The sequence below is a fragment of the Anser cygnoides genome, chromosome 4 (assembly GCF_040182565.1).
Source record: "Anser cygnoides isolate HZ-2024a breed goose chromosome 4, Taihu_goose_T2T_genome, whole genome shotgun sequence".
Classification (NCBI taxonomy): domain Eukaryota; kingdom Metazoa; phylum Chordata; class Aves; order Anseriformes; family Anatidae; genus Anser; species Anser cygnoides.
This window is the reverse complement of record NC_089876.1, coordinates 218,910-238,334: the sequence shown is the minus strand read 5'-3', so window position 1 is coordinate 238,334 and position 19,425 is coordinate 218,910. Positions and strand designations below refer to the sequence as shown.

The following is a 19,425-nucleotide window of genomic DNA, read 5'->3' as shown; positions in this document are numbered from 1 at the left end:
CCCTGGTGTTTGGGCCCCCCAGTCCAGGCTGCTCCCGGCAGCTGTGGCTGCAGAAAGGTGTGGGGGAGACCAGGGATACCCGTGCCTGTGCCAAAGGCCACCACAGCCCCGTCCTGCTGCTGCTGGGAATCAGAAGAGGATTTGGAAAAAGGCATTCCCCGTGTTCTCTGTCCCAGTAACTCAGGCACTGAAAGGTGCCTGATCTCTCTTGCCAGGTCTTTATGGCTCAGCCCCATCCCGGGGGGCTCACAGGCACCCCCCAGCGCAGCAGCGATCTGCTGAGATGCCGAGGCTGGGGCGCTGCAGCACCTCCCACGGCCGGGCCCCGTGGCACTGCGGAGGTCCCCTCGGTGCCATGGGGCCGTGGCCACACGAGTGCCAGGCACGTCATCGACACAGGCACGGGCTTTAAGGCAACACCAGCTCCTGTGCTGGGTGCGTGCTGGTGGGGTACCCTTGGGTGCCAGCTGGGGATGTCCCGGTCAGAATTCCCCATCCTCTCGCTTGCAGGGGCTCCATGACCGAACATGGGGGTGCCAGAGGCTGCCCAGGCCAGGCCAGGTGCTGTCCTCTGCTCCACAGGCCCAGTCCCCCAGCAGGATGGCAGCAGCTGAGGCTCAGCTGTGAGCCCCCAGTTCTGCGTGCAGATGGTGTGCCTGGCCCCAGGCTCCATGCAGCCCTCGCCCCCTGAGGCTCTGCAGCTCGCAGGGGTCTCCAGAGCATGGCAGTGGCCAGGGAGCTGTGGGGAGCATCAGGGAGCATTCACTGCACCGTGCTCAGCATGCGCTCACCACCCGCTGCCGCCAGCCGCTTTCATCCAGGACCCTCATTAAACTGACGCTGAGATTCTCCTCTCGTGGGCAGCCTTGCAGAGGCTGGAATATTTGAGCTGCTAATTTCTGCCTGCCTGTAATTAGCCAGCGCATCTTGCAGCCGGGGAGGCCCTGGCCACCTTCCCCTGCCAGCCAGCTGCAAAGGGTGGGAGAGGGAATTTCCAGCCCCTGGCTGCATGGGGAGAGGCAGCCCGGGTCCCACAGCAGCCCGGGTACAGACAGGCCGTGTGGTGCCCCCCAGCCCCCCCAGGCTCCCTAGCCTTACCAGGCAGAGGAGCTGGCAGGAGGAGACTGGCATCCCTGGGACCCCAGCCCAGCCTCCCACCTGAGACAGGGCAGGGACAGGGTTCCTCTCTCCGGCCCCTGGGTGCAGGAGACCCCCCGGTGTTTCTGACCTGGGGGGGAACTCTGTAGGGCCTCCTGCAGGGCCGTGGAGCTGCTGGCAGCCGGGACAGACCCGGAGCAGCAGGGCCTGCGGGGAGGAGATGGGGCTGGGGGGGCTGCACAGCCCTGCATGGGGAGCGCCCGCTGCACCCATCCTCGTCCAGAACAGAAGTGCACAGCTGGGAGAGGATGTAACGAAAATAGCGTCTCCCTAGAATTTATTGGTTTCTCATTAAATACAGCAGCTGTTCCCCTCACCTCTTATTTACACAGGGGCTTCATTACATTAAACTGAACAGTTAAAAATATAAAAGCTGGTGCTACCCAAACCCTAACATCAGAGGGAGGGAGAGGAGGAAGGAGCCTGTGCAGCGTCAGAGCTGGGTTGGTCCTCGTGGGCGCGGGGCGCTCGTGCCCCTCGGCAGCACCGGTTACAGGAACCAGAAGCATTTGCGCCTCGATTTCTTTGAGTCCAGCTTCGCAGGCAGCCTGGTCACCGGCGAGGGCTCCTGCCTGGCCGGCGGGACGGGCCCTGCCGTGGGGGAGCTCTGCGCCGCCTCACCCTCGATGTGGCTCAGCACCCTCTGGAAGCGGCCCTCCTGCTGCCGAAAGTCGTGCTCCACGCTGCGGGGAGAAGGGGCCGCGTGAGAGGGCATCGCTCGCCGCCGCCCTGCGCCCACAGGGCCGCCTGCGCCCCAGTCCTTGTGCCCCCAGGTCCCAGCGCCCTGAGGCTCCCTTCCTGCGGGTCCCTGCCAGCCCCTGACCCGCGGGCACGGCTCAGCGGTGACCGAAGAGGATGCCGGCCCTGCCCCGGGGCCCCGGTCCTGCTGGCAGGCCCTTGGCTCATCCCGCAGCCAGCTGCTGCCCACTGCCCGCACCCTCTGGGGCTCTGAGAGCAGGGGCAGGCGCAGGACCCGTCCCCATCCCAGACAGCCGTCCTGTCCTGCCCGTGGTCTGCAGCAGGGCACGTGGCACCACGCCGCAGCACGTGGGGACCCCTCCTGCTGGAGGAGCGGCCGTGGCTCGGAATAAGAAATGCTGAGACTTTGCCACCGCAGCAAAACCCTGTGGGTGCTGACCTGCCTGGGGCAGGAGCCGGCCACCAGCCCAAGCTGGGGACTGGAGCAGATACGAGGTGGGGTCCAGGGTCTGTGGGACCCTGGTTAGCACTGAGCACCCCCGGAGAAGGGCTGTACCCAGCCCTGATGTTACAGACCCCCGGTGCCCTTCTCCCCTGAGCCCAGTGCAGCCGCGGCACCAGGCATGCAAGGCCTTCACTGCTGGCTCTGACACCGCTCGTCACGCAAGGCACGCGGGTGCCATGGGTCTGGGTAGGGAAAGGGGGGCTGCATCACCCACCACTGGCGCCAGGTCTCCTGCACATCCCTGCCACTGTCCCTGCAGCACCCACAGGCAAGTAGCTGGCAGCCACGTGCTGTAATGCTTCCTCACCCAGAAAGCGCTTCGACCTCCAACCAGCCGCCTCCCCGCCGATCAGCAAGGTGCTGCTGCCTCTGCCGCCACCACGCACGTGGCCTGGCCACCCCACACACGGGGACCCCAGCAAGCTCCTGTGTGGTGTGCTGGCAGCTCGTGTCACTGCCTGCCATCAGGACACCCACTGTCCCCAGCTGCCTCTAACAGGGCTCCAGGGCTCCAAGGGAGGGTGCACGTGCTTGCTGCAAGGGTAATTCCCCACAGGTTCCATCACACTGCTGGGGAACTCTCCCGCAACCAGGCCCCCGTCCACACTTGGCAGCACCCTTTGAAATGGTGGATGCATGCTGACGCCGATGTCCCTCGCATGCAGGGGAAGGTCGGGAGGTGCTCGCAGCGCAGCCAGAACCCCTGCAGCCCCTCCCCTCCATGCTCTCGGGCTACCCGTCCTCATCCTCATCATCCGCCACAGGGGATCCACCTTCTGTCCCCCTGCCTGCGTCCCCCTCGTGAGGTGCTCAGTCACAGCCCCGAGGCGAGAGGCTGCACTGCTGCTGGCCGGGGTCTGCCCACGGTGGTGCCCCCCTGCCCCTGTCCCACCCCACTCTGCCCCCACCCCATGTCCCACCGGAGCCTCTTCCCATCACGTAGGTGGCAGCTAAACCCAGCGGGAGCCCTCAGCAGGAGCCTGCCTGTTACAGGAAGCCACCTCCCGCAGCGGTGACATCTCCCAGCCGCAGTGCCGCGTGGAGACAGGCTCGTCAGTCCCAATTAGCACTGAAGGCCCCCATGAGCTAAGGAGGGGGAGCTGGCTGTTGGCTCTGGCGTAAATAAGCCGGGAACAAGAGACACGGCCCCAGCAGTGCCGCAGTGGTGTGAGGGTGCTGGGGCGCAGCGGGGACAGAGCTGGGGCACCCCTGGCCCTGAGACGCCCAAGGAGAGCACACGCGTCCCAGGCACCCAACGCAGTGCAGCGGGGCAGCGGCTGCTCCTGTGCACACTCCGTGACCCTGGGGAAGCAGAGCCAAGGCACTGTGGTCCTGCACCATGGTGAGGCCCTGGCATGGCAGGGGTGAGGCAGCCCGGGGACACTGCTAGGGGCACTTGTCCCCCAGCAGCCTCAGGCAGTGACATGGGACGGGTGCCTTCCCCAGCACAACCAGCACCCAACGGCAGCATCTGCGTGAATTCACGCAGGGACATGACACAGCCCAGACTCAGAGCTGGCAAGCCCATCACTCCTGTAAGGAGGTTTTCCCCCGACGCGTTGCTTTTAGGGAAGATAAATGCCCTGTCACCTCATCAGAGCAGATCTCCTTTCAGCTGCCAGCCAGCCCACTGTCCTTTGTGAAACAAACAGCATCCGGGAGGGGAAGCCAGAGCTGCCCCCCCAGTGACAAAGGGCCCAGGTTCAGACCCAAGGACACCAGGACCCAGCCCTGGCCTTGTGGCCATGCTAGGAGCAGGCTCGGAGCAGTGCGGTGCCTGCGCCCACACCGGGGCCACGGCAGCCGCGTGCTGTGGGAGGTCTGGCAGCGGTGAGCTGAGCCCGGCACGGGGACGGGCACGCTGCCCTGGGCAGCAGCCACAGCACCGGCACTGAGCAGCTGCAGCTCTGCCCCTAAGCACCCCTCCTGTCCCTGGGGTGCCCGCGGGGTGTCTGGAGGCAGGCAGGGAGGTGCTGCACCTTGCACCCAGGTGTCTCATAGTGCCGCAATCGTCCCTCATGTCGTGCGAGCCTCCTCTGGCACACCAGCACTGCTTGCCTCTGCCCGAGGGGCAGGCAGCACGGCGGGGCCGGGGCGCCATGGAAAAGCTGCGACTGTCGGTGCCATGTCCCCCCCCGAGAGCTGGGACTTGCCCTGCTCTGCCTCGTAGCCACGCCAGGAGTGTGATACCTGGAATCGGGATGGAGGAGAGCAGGGGCCCCACCGGGAACACCCCCAGGGTGGCAGAGCTGCCTCGTACCTGTAGATGATGCAGGCACAGTCCCGGCAGGTCCCGCAGTTGGCAATGTCCTGCCCTGTCCGGTACGAGTGTCGCCTGCAACAGAGCACAAGTGCCGTGAGCCTGGAGACCCGACCTCGGTGCCCGTGCCTCCCCCAGGCCCTCAGCTGCTCCACAGCACGTACACCGGCCGACGTACACCGGTCAGGGGCCCCTCTGCTCCCAGGATCCCTGCTCCTCTCCTTCTCTGTGCGATGCCCTTTGATGCCGGGCCAAGCACGGTGCCTCTCAGCTCAGTAGATTTCTCGGTTGGTTGCAAACCAGGCAGGCATGGCAGAAGCCCTGAATCCTTTGCACTCTGTCAGCCTCATTTTATCACCACCCCAGAGCTGTACCTCATGCCCAGGGACACCCCAGGACACTATGCATCTCCCCACGCACAGCACCACGCAGGGAGCGGGGCCATGGGCAGCGTGGGGACTGGGGGGGAGCACTCACAGCACACAGCAGTGCCCTGACAGATGGGCAGAGGGAGATGTGCCAGCCTAATCGCCAGCCTACGCTGGACTTAGGATTTCTCTCTTTTTGAAGCTTTTGTATCAAAGAAGCAGCCTCCTCCAGGGAAGGTGCATGGGACTCGAACAAAGCAGAGATGGCTGATGAGCCCCAAAGGTCAGCTCAGCCCCAAAGCCAGTCCTCCTCCCGGATCTCTGCAGAAAATGGTATTCTGCTGCTAGTGCTAAACACTTGCCCCGATGCATCCTCGGCCAGCTGCACCCTGCTTCCCTGCCGGAGCTCAGCAGCTCCCTGGGGCATCTCCCTGTGCAGCACCGAGCTCCAGCCCCTGGCACCAGCTGCTCTCAGAGCTGTGGGGAAAGGGCCCCCCTAAAGGCCATCGGTCACCCTAGCAGCTGCCTCCTCCTCACCTCCTTTGCCCCTCAGGCAGTGCAGGCTGCGGCTTTTTGGGGGATAGCTGAGAAAACACCCCCTGTCCCAAATACCAGTCGCAGCCTCCTGCTTGAATCATTCTCCTCTTACTCGACCTTGATAATGATTGTTCTCAGCCCTCGGAAACTAGGTCTTTTAATGCACCAAATTATATATTACAATTGGGATTATACTGTTAGCACATAAATTAGATCATGATACCTTTTATATGCATGTATAAAAGGTGTGCATATGCGTGTACCTAATGTTGTATAAACTGCGCCTTTCTGTCAGGGTGAGATCTAACGTGGGGACAGACGTTTGGCTCGGGAAGTTGCTGCTGGGAGACACCCGGACCCTGTGAGGCTGCATATACGGGGCGAGCAGTGCTGGGGCTGGTGGCAGTGCTGGGTTGCGCGCGGCGCCTCGGGGCCACCCGCATGTCTGCCGGGACGCTGACCCGTGGCAAATAAGGCCAGGCTATTCCTCAGCAGAAGGACACTAGGAAAATCTTTTATGTGATTTCCTACTCCATTCCTTATGTCTCTGGGCAGCGTTTGCTCATTTGACTGCAACAGTATATGGAGCCGAGATCTTAATTAAGCTCCCCACGGTGAAGCTAAATCAGCTTCCTGAGCAGACAAACTCAGTTCCGACAGTGGGATCAGATCTGCCCTTTTGATGGGCTCTGCTCTGGACTCGCCCGTGCCGAGCCAGGCTGGGACACAGCCCTGCCCGGCTGGGCGCCTCTGGGGGCAGCCCCACAAGCAGGGGCACCCCTGGCCCACGCCCCCCGCCCAGCACAGGCAGCGGCCCCCGCGCAGCCCCGAGAAGCGAGGCCAGGCAGGGCGCCAGGGCGTGCAGGGGATGCTGCGCAGGGGGAGCTCAGCACCACAGCCCGGTCTGAGCTCGCCGCCTGCCTTCGCACTCTCATTAACTGTTCTGTGGGATCCTTACTACTATTATTAGCTGTAAGTGGAAGAAATTATTTAGCAGCCACTTAATTTGGTTAAACAATTAAACACTTGTGCAGGCGGGAGGGACAGGACCCGCAGGAGGTGCCCATCTGGCAGGGCAGGACCTCACGCCGGGTGCCCCCTGCCTCCCTGAGCTCGCTGCCATGGCGCGCACCTGGCTTGGTGCATGTGCCAGGCACGGCCCCTTGCCAGCATGAGGCCAAACTAACGAGCTGCCGAGCTAATGAGCTGTCCCGTCCCAGTGCCCTGGGCTGCCGCACGCAACTGAAGCACAGCGGAGCCCTACCTGCGATGCCACCTGCAGCCGGCACAGGCAATGATCCCCATCACCAGGCACCAGTGCTCTGGGCCACCTCGGACACAGACGGTTCGTTAACAGGCAGAGCGTGCCAAACCCTGCCAAGCCCCCTGGGCTGTGCCCCCCAGCCAGGCATGGCAGGCTCCCAGCGCGGGAGCCTCTGCCTTGCTGGCGGCCGACCCAGGGAAATCCTAGCAAGTTGTTAACGGGAATATCCCGAGCCACGGCCAGCGCTTGGTACTGCAAAACACAAACGAGGCCAAGGAAACTGGCCCGGGGGATGCCCTGCCCTTGGCCTACAGAGCAGGGATGGGCAGGACAGGCAGTGGGGGCCATTCCTGTGGTACAGACCGGCAGCACCAGAGACCGAGCTCTTGACACGGGCCCTGGCCACCCCCGTCTTTCATTCACAGCCCCCAAAGGACATTTGGCCCCCCGCTCCCCACCTGCGCTTGCTCACCCGTCCCGCTGGGCCTCCTTCTTCTCCAGGTCCTGGATGACGTCCAGCAGCACTCGGATGGTTTGTTGGCTGGTCTCCAGCACCCCTTCCAGCGACTGCAGCTGGGACTGCAGGTCCCCCTGCGCCCTTGCAGGGCCCTGTCCCTGAGATGTTCGGGCGTGCTCGTCCCCCGCCGGCGCTGCCGCTGGCCCCTTGGCTGCAACCACCAGTTGCAGAAGGTCCTGGACGTGGCGCAGCGTCTCCGACTGCTGGGCGGTGAGGCAGGGCTGCCCATGCTGTGGGGCCTCTGGCACCCGCCCGCCCAGCTGAGTCCCGGTGCCAGAGCCCTGCCGGGCCGGGGGCGGCAGCTCCCCACGTCCCTCTGGTCCCGCCTGGCCGTGCCCGGGATCGGTGGCCCGTAGCCGACTGCTGATGCCGTCATGGGTGTCCAGACAGCCAAGCGCAGCTGGTGTCTTCTCCGGTGTGGTGGCTGAGCTGTGCCAGCCCGGCGCTGGTAGGATGGGGGCTGGCGGGGTGCAGCAGGGCCCCCCCCATGGCGAGCTGCAGAGCTGGTGCTGGGGTGGTGGGGGGTCCCGAGGGGGGGTGCCCTGAGCTGGCTGCCGGAGCCCCTGGATGTGCGCGGTGGGGAGGGTCTGCTGGCAATGCGGAGAGGGCTGGGGCAGCAGGCGCCCGCGGGGCAGGCTGTGCTCTGAGTCGCTCCGGCCGAGCCCCTGCACCTCAGCGGGCAGCTGGGGCTGGCCGCAGGGCACAGAGGCCGGGCGCTGGGAGGGCCTCCGGCTGCCCCTGGGGTTCCTGCAGGGCCTGGCGCAGGGCTCAGGGGGGCAGCTCTTGGCTGGGGAGGTACAGCTGGCAGCAGGGCACCCGGCTGTGCCCGGATAAGGGGGACAGGGATCCCTGGGCGGTGGCGGTGACGCGTGGCACGCCGCAGCAGGCTGGGTGAGGGCGGCGGCACGCTCACGCGCAGGGAGGCTGCCGGGCACGTGTGGGGGCACAGCCCGGACAGAGGGGGTGGGCGAGGAGCCCCCCGGGCAGCGGGTGCTCCCCAGAGCAGTGGGCAGCCCCACTGCCCCGGCCACGTTGCAGACACTCTTACTGCGGGGCTGGGAGGCTGGGAAGGGCTTCTGGAGGCTGGGGGAGGTTTGGATGGCAGCACTCGCGCACGCCTTCCTGGGCATGGGCAGCGTCAGCGAGCATGGCTGGGCCTGGGGCCAGCTCCGCCGCGAGGCACAGAGAGCCGCCGGCTCAGGGGCGTCCCTGGGGGGCGGCGAGGCACGTGGGGTGTTGGGGCCAGGGGCGGCTGCGGGCCCTGGTGGGGGGCTGCCCGCCTGCTCCGCGCTGCCCTCCACCAGGTCCTTGAAGCGGACCTGCTGCGTGCGGTTGCGCCGGCGCTGGAGGCGGCTCTCGATGTCGGGTGAGTCGCGGTTGAGCAGCACCGAGCGCACCGTCATGGCTTTCTCCTGGCCGCCCTCGCTGGTGGGGGCCGGCCCAGGAAGGGGCTCCCTGCTGACCATGGCTCACGGCCCCGGGGCCGAGGCCCTGTGGCGGGGCGCTGCAGCGGGGCCGAGCTCTGGCGTTCGGAGCCCTGCGCTGCGCCCGTCCCCGGAGCTGTCCGGGGCAGTGGGCGGCCTCATCCCGTGCTGCCGCAGAGAGGGGATGCTGTGTGGGAGGCAGGCGAGGGGCTGCTGGGCACGCCACCTGCCGCACGGCCCCTACAGCCCGTGGCACGCTGGCGCCCTGACGGCCCTGCCCGCCATCGCGCCTCCCCGCTGGCGCCAGCAGCCCATGGTCCCGCCGCCTCTGCCCAGGCTCAGTGCCCCCCACGGTGGGCTCCCCAGGGCACCGGGCACCAGCCGTCCCTGCGCATGGCTCCTGGCTCCCAGACCTGCAGGGACAGAGAAAGGAGGTGAGCCCCGGCCCTGCTGCCCGCTCCCTCCTGTGGATGGGGACGGGGACGTCTCCAGCTGCCCCGCGGAGCCGCCGGCCTCTGCACACCCTCCCACCCAGCGCGGCCATCACAAAACGCGAAGAGACAAGCTTTGATCTCTGGCGCTGCCTCCTCAGCACAAAAGGAGAAGGGAAAAAAAGAAACCCCTTTAGCATAAACACGTTACAAGTTCACAGCTCAAATCAAGCAGAAGCAGCTGTTAAAAATAGCTCTGCCTTGCTGGGGCTTGGTACCTCGTGTTCAGAGGGCGCTGGGAGCAGGCAGCCCGTGCTGCAGGGGCACAGTGGGACGGGACGGGAACAGCGCAGAGGAGCAGGTCAGGCTGTGCTGGGCACAGGGGGCTCGTACGTGGGGATGGACAGGCAGGGGGCACCCGCAGCACGTGGGGCACCTGCTGTGCGTGGGGCTGGACAAGGAGTGGGGTGCCCAACCTATGTGGGACCTGGCTGGAGTGGGCACAGGACCCGTCGTGTATGGGGCACAGGGTCCCATCCTGCATGTGCCACCTGTTGGAGGTGGGGCAGGGCTGCGGGCGTGGGAGAGCAGCTCAGTGCACAGGACAAGGCTGTGACTTGGGGACATTTAGCCAATTTGGGCATGTGAGAACCGGCCTCGAGGGAGAACAGGTATTGCATCTGAGATGGCAGCTTCCAGTGCTGGGCTCCTCTCTGAGATGGGCATCGCTGGGGCAGGCTGCCCTGGCCGCGAGCAGGGCTCCCACGCAGGGAGGACCCCCCAGCACACAGCTGTGCACAGCGCCTCCTCCCCGCGCAGGCAGGGCAAACCCCTTCCCCAGCCCTGACCCCGACCAACACCAGGTCCCCATGCACAGCTGGCTCTCTTGCGTCCACCGTGGTCACTGGCCACCCTTCCGGCCCCTCGCACTGCTCAGGTACATGGCACATGCCTGGGAGCCCTGCTCAGGAGCCCCTGTTCCCCTGGCGCAGAGGATTTGTGGCTCCTTTTGGGAAGCAGCATTGTGAGAAGGAGGCACTGGAGGGCAGAGCTGGAGTTGCCAGCCCCGGCAGGGAGTGACGCTGCTTGGCCCCGTGGCTTGCTGTCCTGTACCCCGTGTGGGTCTGCAGATACCCACAGGTGCCTGGGCACGAGCAGGGAGCACAGTGCTATGGGTGCCCCTGGCACCACGCCGTGCCCTGCATCCCGCAGCTGGCACCGGCGGCGTCCACCCTGCCATGCAGCCCAAGGAGCCCCCAGCCCCCCCCAGCCCCGTGGCTGCTGCAGCACACTGAGCTGGGAGCTCTGCTCTCCCCACAGCCCTCTCGCCCTCGCTGCGGACAGGCACCCCTGGCCCCGCTCGCCACCTTGCCTTGTTCTGACTGTACCGAAGCAGCTGACTCAGCACAGCAGCCTGGAGTCCCCATGCACTGGGAACGAGCAAACTTCCCAGCTGTGCCGGATTTCCCGCACCTCCCCAGGACCACGGCGAGCCCAGCAGGAGGAGGCTCAGCCAGTGCCTGGCCCGTGCGGGGGACCCACGTCTCACGCCTCCGCGCCCCTCGTCCAGCACTAGTCGGGATGCTGCTCCACGCGCCACCAGCCAGCCGCCTGGCGCTTCCCTTCCCCAGTCTTGGAGCTGTGCCCAGGCACCGGGAGGTGTTTGTGAGGCAGGATGCGGCGAAGGCATGGCCGGCGGATGGGGCATCTCGTTAGTATGGACAGCAACAGGCTGAGGAGGGGAGGGAGCTCACTGGAGAGCCGAGCTCTGTGCATGCCTGAGGCAGTGGCCATGCTGGCACCTGCATGGAACAGGGCAGAGCCTGCCGGGACCACAGGACCCAGTCCAGCCCCACAGCGTGGGACCAGCAACCCCAGCTATGGCTGTGCCAGTATGGGAAACTCGCTCGGTGGCAGGGGATGGATGGGCTGGCACGTTTCTGTGCTGGACTGTCCTCCTGCACGTGGTTCAGCACCAGCACAGCCTGCCTGAGCGCTCCTGGAGGACAGCTTGTGTGGCCACCCTGCTCCGGAGACTTTCTTAATGAGGATGCTAATGGACATGGGGCAGGGGTGCCAGGAGCCACTCCAGCAGCCGAGCGTGGGGCAGGAGCACTCCTGGCACAGTCAGGCAGTGGGGGCAGACATGGACCCTGCAGGCTCCCAGGGGGACCAGGCTAAGCCACGGCTGACGGCAGAGCGAGACCAGGACACCTCACTGCCTGCGCAGCAAACGCGATGCTGTCAGTCAGCGGGGCATCCGCTGAGGCACCCTCTGCCTCCCAAACCGCGCTCCGCTGGAGAGATCAGAGACATGCCACAAGGACAAAGAAAAAGTCTATAAATTATACATGCACTAACTGCATTTGGAGAACAGTTCTAAGGGTGTCAAACACCAAAAGCTAGGACCCTCCCACTCATCCCTCTGCATATGCATTACGGCACGGTCAGATTTAGTGCTGTGCTCAGGCACTGTTTCCAGCATGCCTGCATCTTCTAGTGCTAATGAGTCCTGCTGTGGGACTGAATCAGGACTGTGTAACCGAGCGGCTGCTGTACCTCACGCAACCCCCTATACCGGAGCCGAAGCTGAGGGAAACAGCTCTGCCAATGGATCCAGCTGGAAGCATGGCTCCAGGGACATTTTGAATGCACAGAAAGGGCCACGGGGAAGGGGCTGTGCAGGAAGCACAGGCATGCGGCACTCAGCTGCACCAGGGTCTTCCAGCTGCTATCTTCAAGCTTGTTTACTGGGAGATGGCGCTCGGGACGGTGTATGCCAACGAGCCTGCACGCTCACCCAGGCCCCCACACAAGCACTGCTCTCCCAGCGATGCACCACAGTCCGCAGGCCTTCCTGTGCCCACAGCTCCCTGCCCCCGGGCACCTTGTGCAGGACCTGAGCTGCCGGACTGAAGGCACAGGAGCAGAAGCGTTCCCTGCTGGTGCCACCCTCCGCAAAACAAGGCACAGATTGCTTTGCTTGGTCTTGCCCTGCTGAGTAATGTGGTGCTACAAAGCTGGAGCCCTTCTGGGATCCCGAAACGGAGTCAGCCCCTTCAGGGCCAAGCTGCTGTGAGCCCAGCACTGCAGCAGCTCCCCTCTGGAGGGGGATGACCAGGACTGGGGATACAGGCAGACAGGGGAGGGGACAGCTGAAGGATGAGAGCTGTCCTCGCTCCTGCATGGTGGCTGAGGCTGTCCTCAGGTGCCCTGTGCCAGCAGCTCTCCAGCAGTCCCTGCTCGAGCGAGTGTACGGGCTGCGCACACCGGCACCCCAGCCTCATGCCCAGCAAACACGGGCGCCCTGGAGTGGAACGCGGCGGAGCAGCTCTGCGCACCCCCCGCAGCTGACGCAGGGGCAGGAGGGCTCCCCACGCTTTGCTTTTGCCCATGTGCGCAGGGCAGGGAGCCGGCAGGCACCGGGGATTCAGGGTGTTCCTCTCCCAGCTTTGCCAGCAGAGCCGCACTGAGGAGGGCAGGCTGGCTCTGCCCGTCCTGCGGCTGGCCCCGAGGAGACCTCCCCGTGCGCAGCAGTGGAGGAGGCAGGGCAGGGCAGGGCAGCCATGCTCCCGGGGGTGAGGAACCCACCAGAGCTGTGGGCACCCCCGGCATGCGGCACTCCCGCAGGCGTGGAGGTGGGGATGCCACGGTGTCACAGGACCTTCCCCTCTTGCAGCTCTGGACGTGTCGGCGTGGCCGAGGCCACAGGAGAGCCAGGCGCAGGCAGGACGTCGGACCCGCAGAGCCCTGAGCGCAGAGGCACTGGGAAGGGCCGGGGCACGGGGACCCACCAGCCTGGTGCCTCTGCGGGCAGCGGTGGGAACAGATGCAGAGCTTGATTAATGACAGATGAAGGATGGCAGCATGTACCAGTCGTGCCAGTCAGCACAGGGTTATAGGAAACACGGTTCATCAAACTAATTTTCTGTCTGTTTTGATGAGATTCCCAGTTTGGTCCACGAAGGTAAAAGCCTCGATGGAACAGACTTAGATCACTGTAAGGCATTTGACATTTTGACGAAGAAAGCAGAATGATACGAAAGCAATGTGGCACACATTAAATGGATTAAAAACTGGCTAACCAGCATGTCTCAAGACATAATCATCCAGCGATCATCACCAATTAGCCGTGCTTCTGCTCAGGTCCTGTGGAGGGGTGGCCGGGGCCCCGCACTAACACTGGCTATTAGCGGCCTCAAAGAAGAAAAGTCAGCACCGATAAAATTTGCAGATTATACAAAGACTGAGAGAAGGATAAGGAATGAGAACAGCAAATACAGTGCCATGCAAGAAGCAAGGAACAGGCACTGCAAAGAGGGGTCTCTGCTGTAGGGAATGGCACCCCTCTGCAGCCTTGCAGGTAAAGTGCAACAAAACAGTGCCTGGAAATTGGCGGTCGGCACGTTCAGATGGGGAATGACTTTCTTGACAGGTGAGGTCATCCAGTGTTAGAGCAACTCGGAAAGGATTTAGACGGTGGTGGATCCTCCATCTTGGCAATTGCTTAAGGTCTGAGTGTTTTTCTCCTCTTGTTCACATGGGAATTACAAGCAGCAAGTCATATCAGATGATTTATCGATAAAATCAGATGACGCCACTGTAATGCAATAGATGACATGAGGACTTCAGTGATGGGCTCGCCAGATAAGCTGGATGCTCAGTGCAGCTGGGAGCAGATGTCCCATCAGCTGAACGAGACCCAGGAGCCGTGGAAGTGACACGGGCTGCTTCCCCGCTGCCCGGCCACCGGCACCACCGAACTGCAGTGCCGATGCCCCCAGCGCTCAGGCTGCCCTTGCCCCCACACGCATCAAGTCTTTCTCCGAACGTCTGGGATTCACGGCCAGCTCCGACTCACGAATCAGCCCGGCGTCCTGAAGCCCACGAACCTGCTGCTCTGCTCCGGGTGCAGGGGTCCCGAGCCCGGTGGTGCATCGCTGCCCTGCACCTTGCCAGCGCCATCAGCTCCTGCCCGCAGCCCAGGGCCTGCGCGTCCCTCCCGGAGAGCGAGGGCCTGCGACAGTGACGCTGCTCCGGCCGGTCCTGATTAATGGGCTGGTGAATCTTGTAAGAGAGGCAGCAAATCTTCCCATGCTGTATCTTGATACATGGGCTGCAGGGTTGGCCTCAGAGGAACAAAGCCCTGCTTCACACCTGCTCCTCCGACCACCAGAGATGCTGCAGAGCGGAGGCACAGCCTCCAGCCGCCTGCCCACTCTTGTCTCCCCGCACCGGGACGGCACAGCCCTGCCCAGCTCTTCCTCCTGACGCCACGACGTCGGCGCCCTGTGCAGAGACCAGCCCAACACCGCTGGGCAGACCCTGGCCACCGGACCCAGGGCTGCAGGCACCACCACGGGGTCCCAGCCGCCCCCGTGCCCAGCAGCGATCCTGCCCGGCCCCAGCCCCTTCTCCACCCATCCTCCACCTCCTCCTCCTCCTGGCAACGTCTGTGGAAGAAGGAAAACCAGAGCAGACACATAAATCTTCTCCTCAAGACGCAGGAAGCTGGGAGATTAGATTTATGAGAGAGGAAGTCATATTCTTCTGGAGCTGCAGAAGAGAACAGCTAATTACCCAGCTCCACTACTGGGTACAACGGTTCCTCTTGGGACAAAACCTTTGCTGTCCCTGATCTCTGAAAGGGGATGAGGTGCTATGGCAAGCACAGGAGGAAACAGAGGATGAGGCATTTGTGCACAGCCGACGACCAGGCAGGAGCCAGGTTCTCGATACATCAGCCGGTAGCAGGACTTAATCCCATTTTGGCTCCAAGAGGACTCGGCACGTTTGTACTCGGCATGGAGCATCCACGGGACACGGGGGTGGAGGACTGAGAGCGTCTCCTCAGCAGCCAGCAATGCCAAACCCCAGCTCCTCGCAGGGGCAGCACCAGCACGAAGCCAGCGCGTGCCCTGCCCTCGCGGCTGCTCTTGGAGGCTCTTCCAGCACCCGGCTGTTTGGAGGCATGCAGACCTCCTAATTTCCTGCAGGCACTTAATCACGGCCAGTTTATATCCGTTTGTGCTTGTGCCAGTACCGTGCTTTGCTTGAACAGCTCTTCTCCCTCCTCAGCTCGGAGCCCGTGTGCTTTGCCGTGAGGACGCAGGCCCCTTCCATGGCGCAGGTTGGCGGCGGTGAGCAGGGGCAGCCCTGCCCGCGCCCTCGAGGCCAGCTCCCCGTTCCTCCCGTCATCCCCACAGCTTCACCCATTCCCATGGGGGCTGAACACCTCTCCCCCCCCTGCATCCAAGGCAAGGTCTTGCGCTCTGCTCCAGCACCTCCATGGCTCTACTGGAAACACCCAGACAGCTCCATCTGAGGACAGCAAATTCCCTGAGCTGGGGCAGCGCCCTGAAAGACTCACACCACCACGCACACTCACTGCAGACGCCACTCGGGTGCCCCAGAGGAGCGTTGCTGGCACAAAGGTCCCTTTTCTGTGACAGCAGGTGCCTGGTGGAAGTGGCAGCTCGCACGAGCCAAGGGATCTGCACGCATCTTTATTTAGGTCACTGGCTGAAGAGCTCTGCAGGAAAATGAGTCACTCTCCCAGCCCCAGGGCCCAGGAGAAGGCAGGAGCCCCCAGCCCAGCCCGGGTGCTCCCTGAGGCCCCAACACCTCTCCAGGGCTGCCCGAGGCTTCTGCAGCCCCTGCATGGGTCCCACGGCCAGTGCCTGGCAAAAAGGACACCAAACCCCATGAAGAAGCAACAACGCCCTCCCAGCACCCAGAGGCCGTCGCCTCACCGTTACATCGTGCTTCCCTCTTTCAACTGCAGTTACGCTGGTGCTGTCAGGTGGAAACGATGTGGCCAGGAGATGCAGCAAGATGCAAAGCCTTTGGAGAAAGCCTTTAGAAGCCTGTGGAAGCCAAATTATTCCTCTGTCTCCCATGGATGCCAATACGGCTGTCGTGGCAGTAGTGGCTGTGTTCTTGCTGTGACTTGCTTTCGTTCCCACCTCTTTGCAATGCAGAGGAGCGCTACTGTCACCATTTCAAAAGAGACATGAAGAGGCAGAGTGACCTGCCCAGGGGAACACGGGCAGACCACGCAGACAGCCTGTACAGGGCAGGAGGAGGTTAGGAGTTTGTTTTACATCCCGAGGCTTTCCTTAACCTCCTCAGTGGGAGGCGTGAGCATCTCCCATGCAGCCTGCAGCTCCTGGGCTGCGCAGCACTACTTGGCTGACTTTCCTAGAGGCTACAGAAGAGACCACCTTGGGAAGAAGGCGGCACCCCCTTTGTCTGCTTTCTTCCCAGCAAATGTGGTGTGGGCACATCGCATTCTTCTGAGTCTCAGAGACACCTCGTGCAGGTGCACGGACACGGGGAAAACACCTGACACGGAGACCTGGCCTTGAGAGCAGGCAGGCTCGGCCGGTGCTTCCTCCGGCAGAGGCTGTCCCCAGAGTAATTACAGGACAAACAAAATAGGACATGGCCTGAAGGCTCGTGGTCACAGGAGACACAGCTCATCACAAGACATAGCACAGCTCCACACCTTCCCGGGGAGAAGCATGTCACCCCTTGCAGAACCGGGCTCCGCTCTCCATCTGGAGCCACGCCGCCAGCCAGCAGCCTGCGGGCTGGGGAGCCCCGGCAGACGGGGACTGGATGTGCTCCTTCACATGCCAGGAATTTTATTAGAAAGCCACAAGCTGTCCACAAAGCACATTTCTGGAAAAAGCTAGAAAGGTTTTGCCGCCCATCAGTTCACGGGCAGACGGCCACAATGCCCCGCCTCGCGTGCACCTGTCCCAGGGAGCCTGGCGCAGCCCCACAGGGGGGCACACAGCCCCGCTGCCCCTGCAGCTCCAAGCCCACGTCCCCACGGGGACCGGTGCCCCCGTCCCGCTGCCGCACCGTCTGCAGGCTGCAGCCCTGGCAGCGGCGCTGCCGCGCGGGCAGCGGGAGCAGGAGGCCTCTGCGGCTGCAGCTTCCCAGCACCAGTGCGGAGAACGTCATCTCAGAATACAAATTCCTGCCTTTAAGTGGATTTCCAATGCCATCTAGCAGCCGGCCCCCCTTTATCTTTATGCGCCTTAGACAACACTCGCTACCAGGGGAATTTAGGAATTAGCAAGTGTCTTTGCTGCGTGCCTCGGTTTCCCAACCCACAAAGCAGCCAGGGTGGTACGGACTGCCACTGTAAGCACACCAGACAGACACCGTCCAAAAGCACTGGTTACGACTGAAGTATTGTTACTACACAAGCAAATGAACCCATAATTATTTGTGGCCTCTGAACAGTACCATACTATTAAATAATTATAATATCTATAATTTGTTAAGAAGATAACCTCAGTCTAAAGGAGCTTCTGTGTTTAAATCCCTTCTGCTCCTCCAAGCGCACGGGAAGGATTTTGAGCACTTCCCAGCAGATGTGAAACCTGCCAGGACAAGACCAGGGCTGCCAGCCTGAGCCAGCTCTTGCCTGGAGCTGCTTCCAAGCCCAGGAGGGACTTGGGCAGCTCCTGGTCCCCTTCTCAGGCAGGCCACCAGTGATGGGGGACAGCCAGCGGACCCTGGCATCCCCGGCTGTCCCAGAGGGCTTGTTCCTGTGCCCTGGGAGGCGCCGGCAGCTGCAGGCTGGCAAGCAGTACCCTGCCCCGCCACGGGCACACGGACACTCACTATCCCTCTCCGGGCACACAGCCACAAAGCCGGGTCCCAGCGATTACTCACACGTGTCCACCTCGTGCTCTGATCAGAAAAAACGGCTCCGTGGAGACCCCTTCTCCTGACTCCCTGTGTGCCTCTGCGAGGAGCTGCAGCTCCGACTCAGTTCCGCGTGCACTCCTGCGGGGAGGCGAGGGACTCGAGCAGTCCCCAAGAGCTGTGCCTTCGTATTTCACAGGCTGCGGCTATGGCTGCCCCGGCCCCACTCCCACTGCCCCAGCTGCCGAAGCCCTGCCGGCAGACACAAAGGCCTTGTGTGCAGGACACGGCGCTGGGAGCTGCCGGCAGCAACGTGGGCTGAATCCCTCCAGCGCCAGCAGCCGTACCCGCGGCCGGCATCAGCGCAGCGTGCAGTACCGAAAGTGACATCCCTGGGCTCATGTGTGTGCGCGTGTCAAACACAAACACGGCTCTGGCTGACGGACGTGTCTCCAACCGAGGGACAGCAGTGAGCCAGGCAGGCTGCTGCTGGAGCCCGGCTCCATGCCCACGTCTCCCGCAGGAGTCGGTCTGCGAGCGGAGGTGCCACGAACTGGGGGGTGGCAGGGCAGGAGGGCTGCGGTGCAGGGACCAGACCCTGGGGGTCTTCAGCCCTTCTAACGCGGCAGCGCCCAGCACCGGATTTGTCCCCTCGGCCACAGCCCCCAGCACGGCCACGTGCCCCCAGGGACCCCGGCACGGCCTCAGCAGGGTGCTCGGTGCGGGTGCCACCGGCCACCTCTGCGCGGGGTGTGGGTGCCGCGGGCACCGTGCCCCCCGCCGTTCCCCAGCCAGCGGGGCAGAGGCGAGAGGAGCCCCGGGGGCGCTGCGACCCCCGCGGCACGGGAAGCCGGGGCTGCCCGGGGCCGGGCTCCGCGCTCCGGCGGCGAGGAGGAACGGGCACGGCCGCCCGGGCACCGCGGCTCCCTGCCGGGCGAGCCGGCACCGCGCCCCCGGCCCCTCCGGCCCCCCCGGCCCCCGCGCATCCCGTGGGCTGCCGCGCCCGGCTCCCGACCGCGGGTCCCCGCGCTGCCCCGGGGTCCCGGTGCCGGCCCTAGGCTGCCCGTACCGCCCCGGGGCTCCCGGCCCCGGCGCTCCCCGTTGCGCCCCGGCTCCCGGCCCCGGCGCAGCGAGCGGGCGCTGCAGGGCCGACGCCCGCAGGGCTCGGCTCGGCCCGGCCCGGCCCCGCCGCCCCCCTCCCCGGCGCCCCGCTCCCCGCCCGGTACCTGCTGCTCGGCGGCGGCGGCGGGCGCGGGGCGGCAGCGGCGCGGGGCGGCGTGCGCGGGGCACGGCCGGGGCGGAGCCGCGCGGGCTCGCCGGTACCGGGAGGCGGAGCCGGCGGGCGGGGCGGGGCCGGGGCAGCCCCGCGGCGGCGGGGCCGGGGGGGAGCCCCGGGCGGTGCCCCCGGGCGGCGGGGATGGAGCCCGCTGCGCCCCGCGCCGCTCCCCCGCGCGTCCCTGCGGCCGCCTCCGGTGCCGGGCAGCGCCCAGCGGGGCGCGGCCCCGGCCCCGCGCAGCCCCCGCCGGCCGCCGGGCTTTGCCGCGCCGCGGGGCGCCCCGGAGCCTCCGCTGCCCCCAGCCCGGCCCCGCCCGGGGCGC

The 19,425-nt window shown here is 64.6% G+C and overlaps 2 protein-coding genes across 4 annotated transcripts in view; one reads left to right on the top strand and one right to left on the bottom strand.

Annotated features, from left to right (window-relative positions):
• The window catches only part of LOC106043193 (dedicator of cytokinesis protein 2-like), a 69,392-nt gene that overhangs the window by 35,151 nt on the left and 14,816 nt on the right, over positions 1–19,425 (top strand). The gene's annotated exons all lie outside the window — the stretch shown is intronic.
• On the bottom strand, positions 1,410–19,146 carry LOC106043207 (INSYN2B protein-like). 3 transcript variants are annotated; one of them, XM_066996931.1, is made up of 4 exons: positions 19,054–19,146; positions 7,264–9,145; positions 4,623–4,697; positions 1,410–1,841 (listed from the first exon to the last, which is right to left on the bottom strand). In XM_066996931.1, exons 2-4 carry the CDS (start codon positions 8,772–8,774, stop codon positions 1,649–1,651), a joined length of 1,779 nt encoding a protein of 592 aa, XP_066853032.1. In that variant the 5' UTR covers positions 8,775–9,145; positions 19,054–19,146; the 3' UTR covers positions 1,410–1,648. The 3 variants fall into 3 exon arrangements, 2 of the variants coding, with proteins under 2 accessions (XP_066853032.1, XP_047907998.2); XM_048052041.2 differs by lacking the exon at positions 19,054–19,146 and having other exon boundaries at positions 7,264–18,694; XR_007159418.2 differs by lacking the exon at positions 19,054–19,146 and having other exon boundaries at positions 1,784–1,841; positions 7,250–18,696.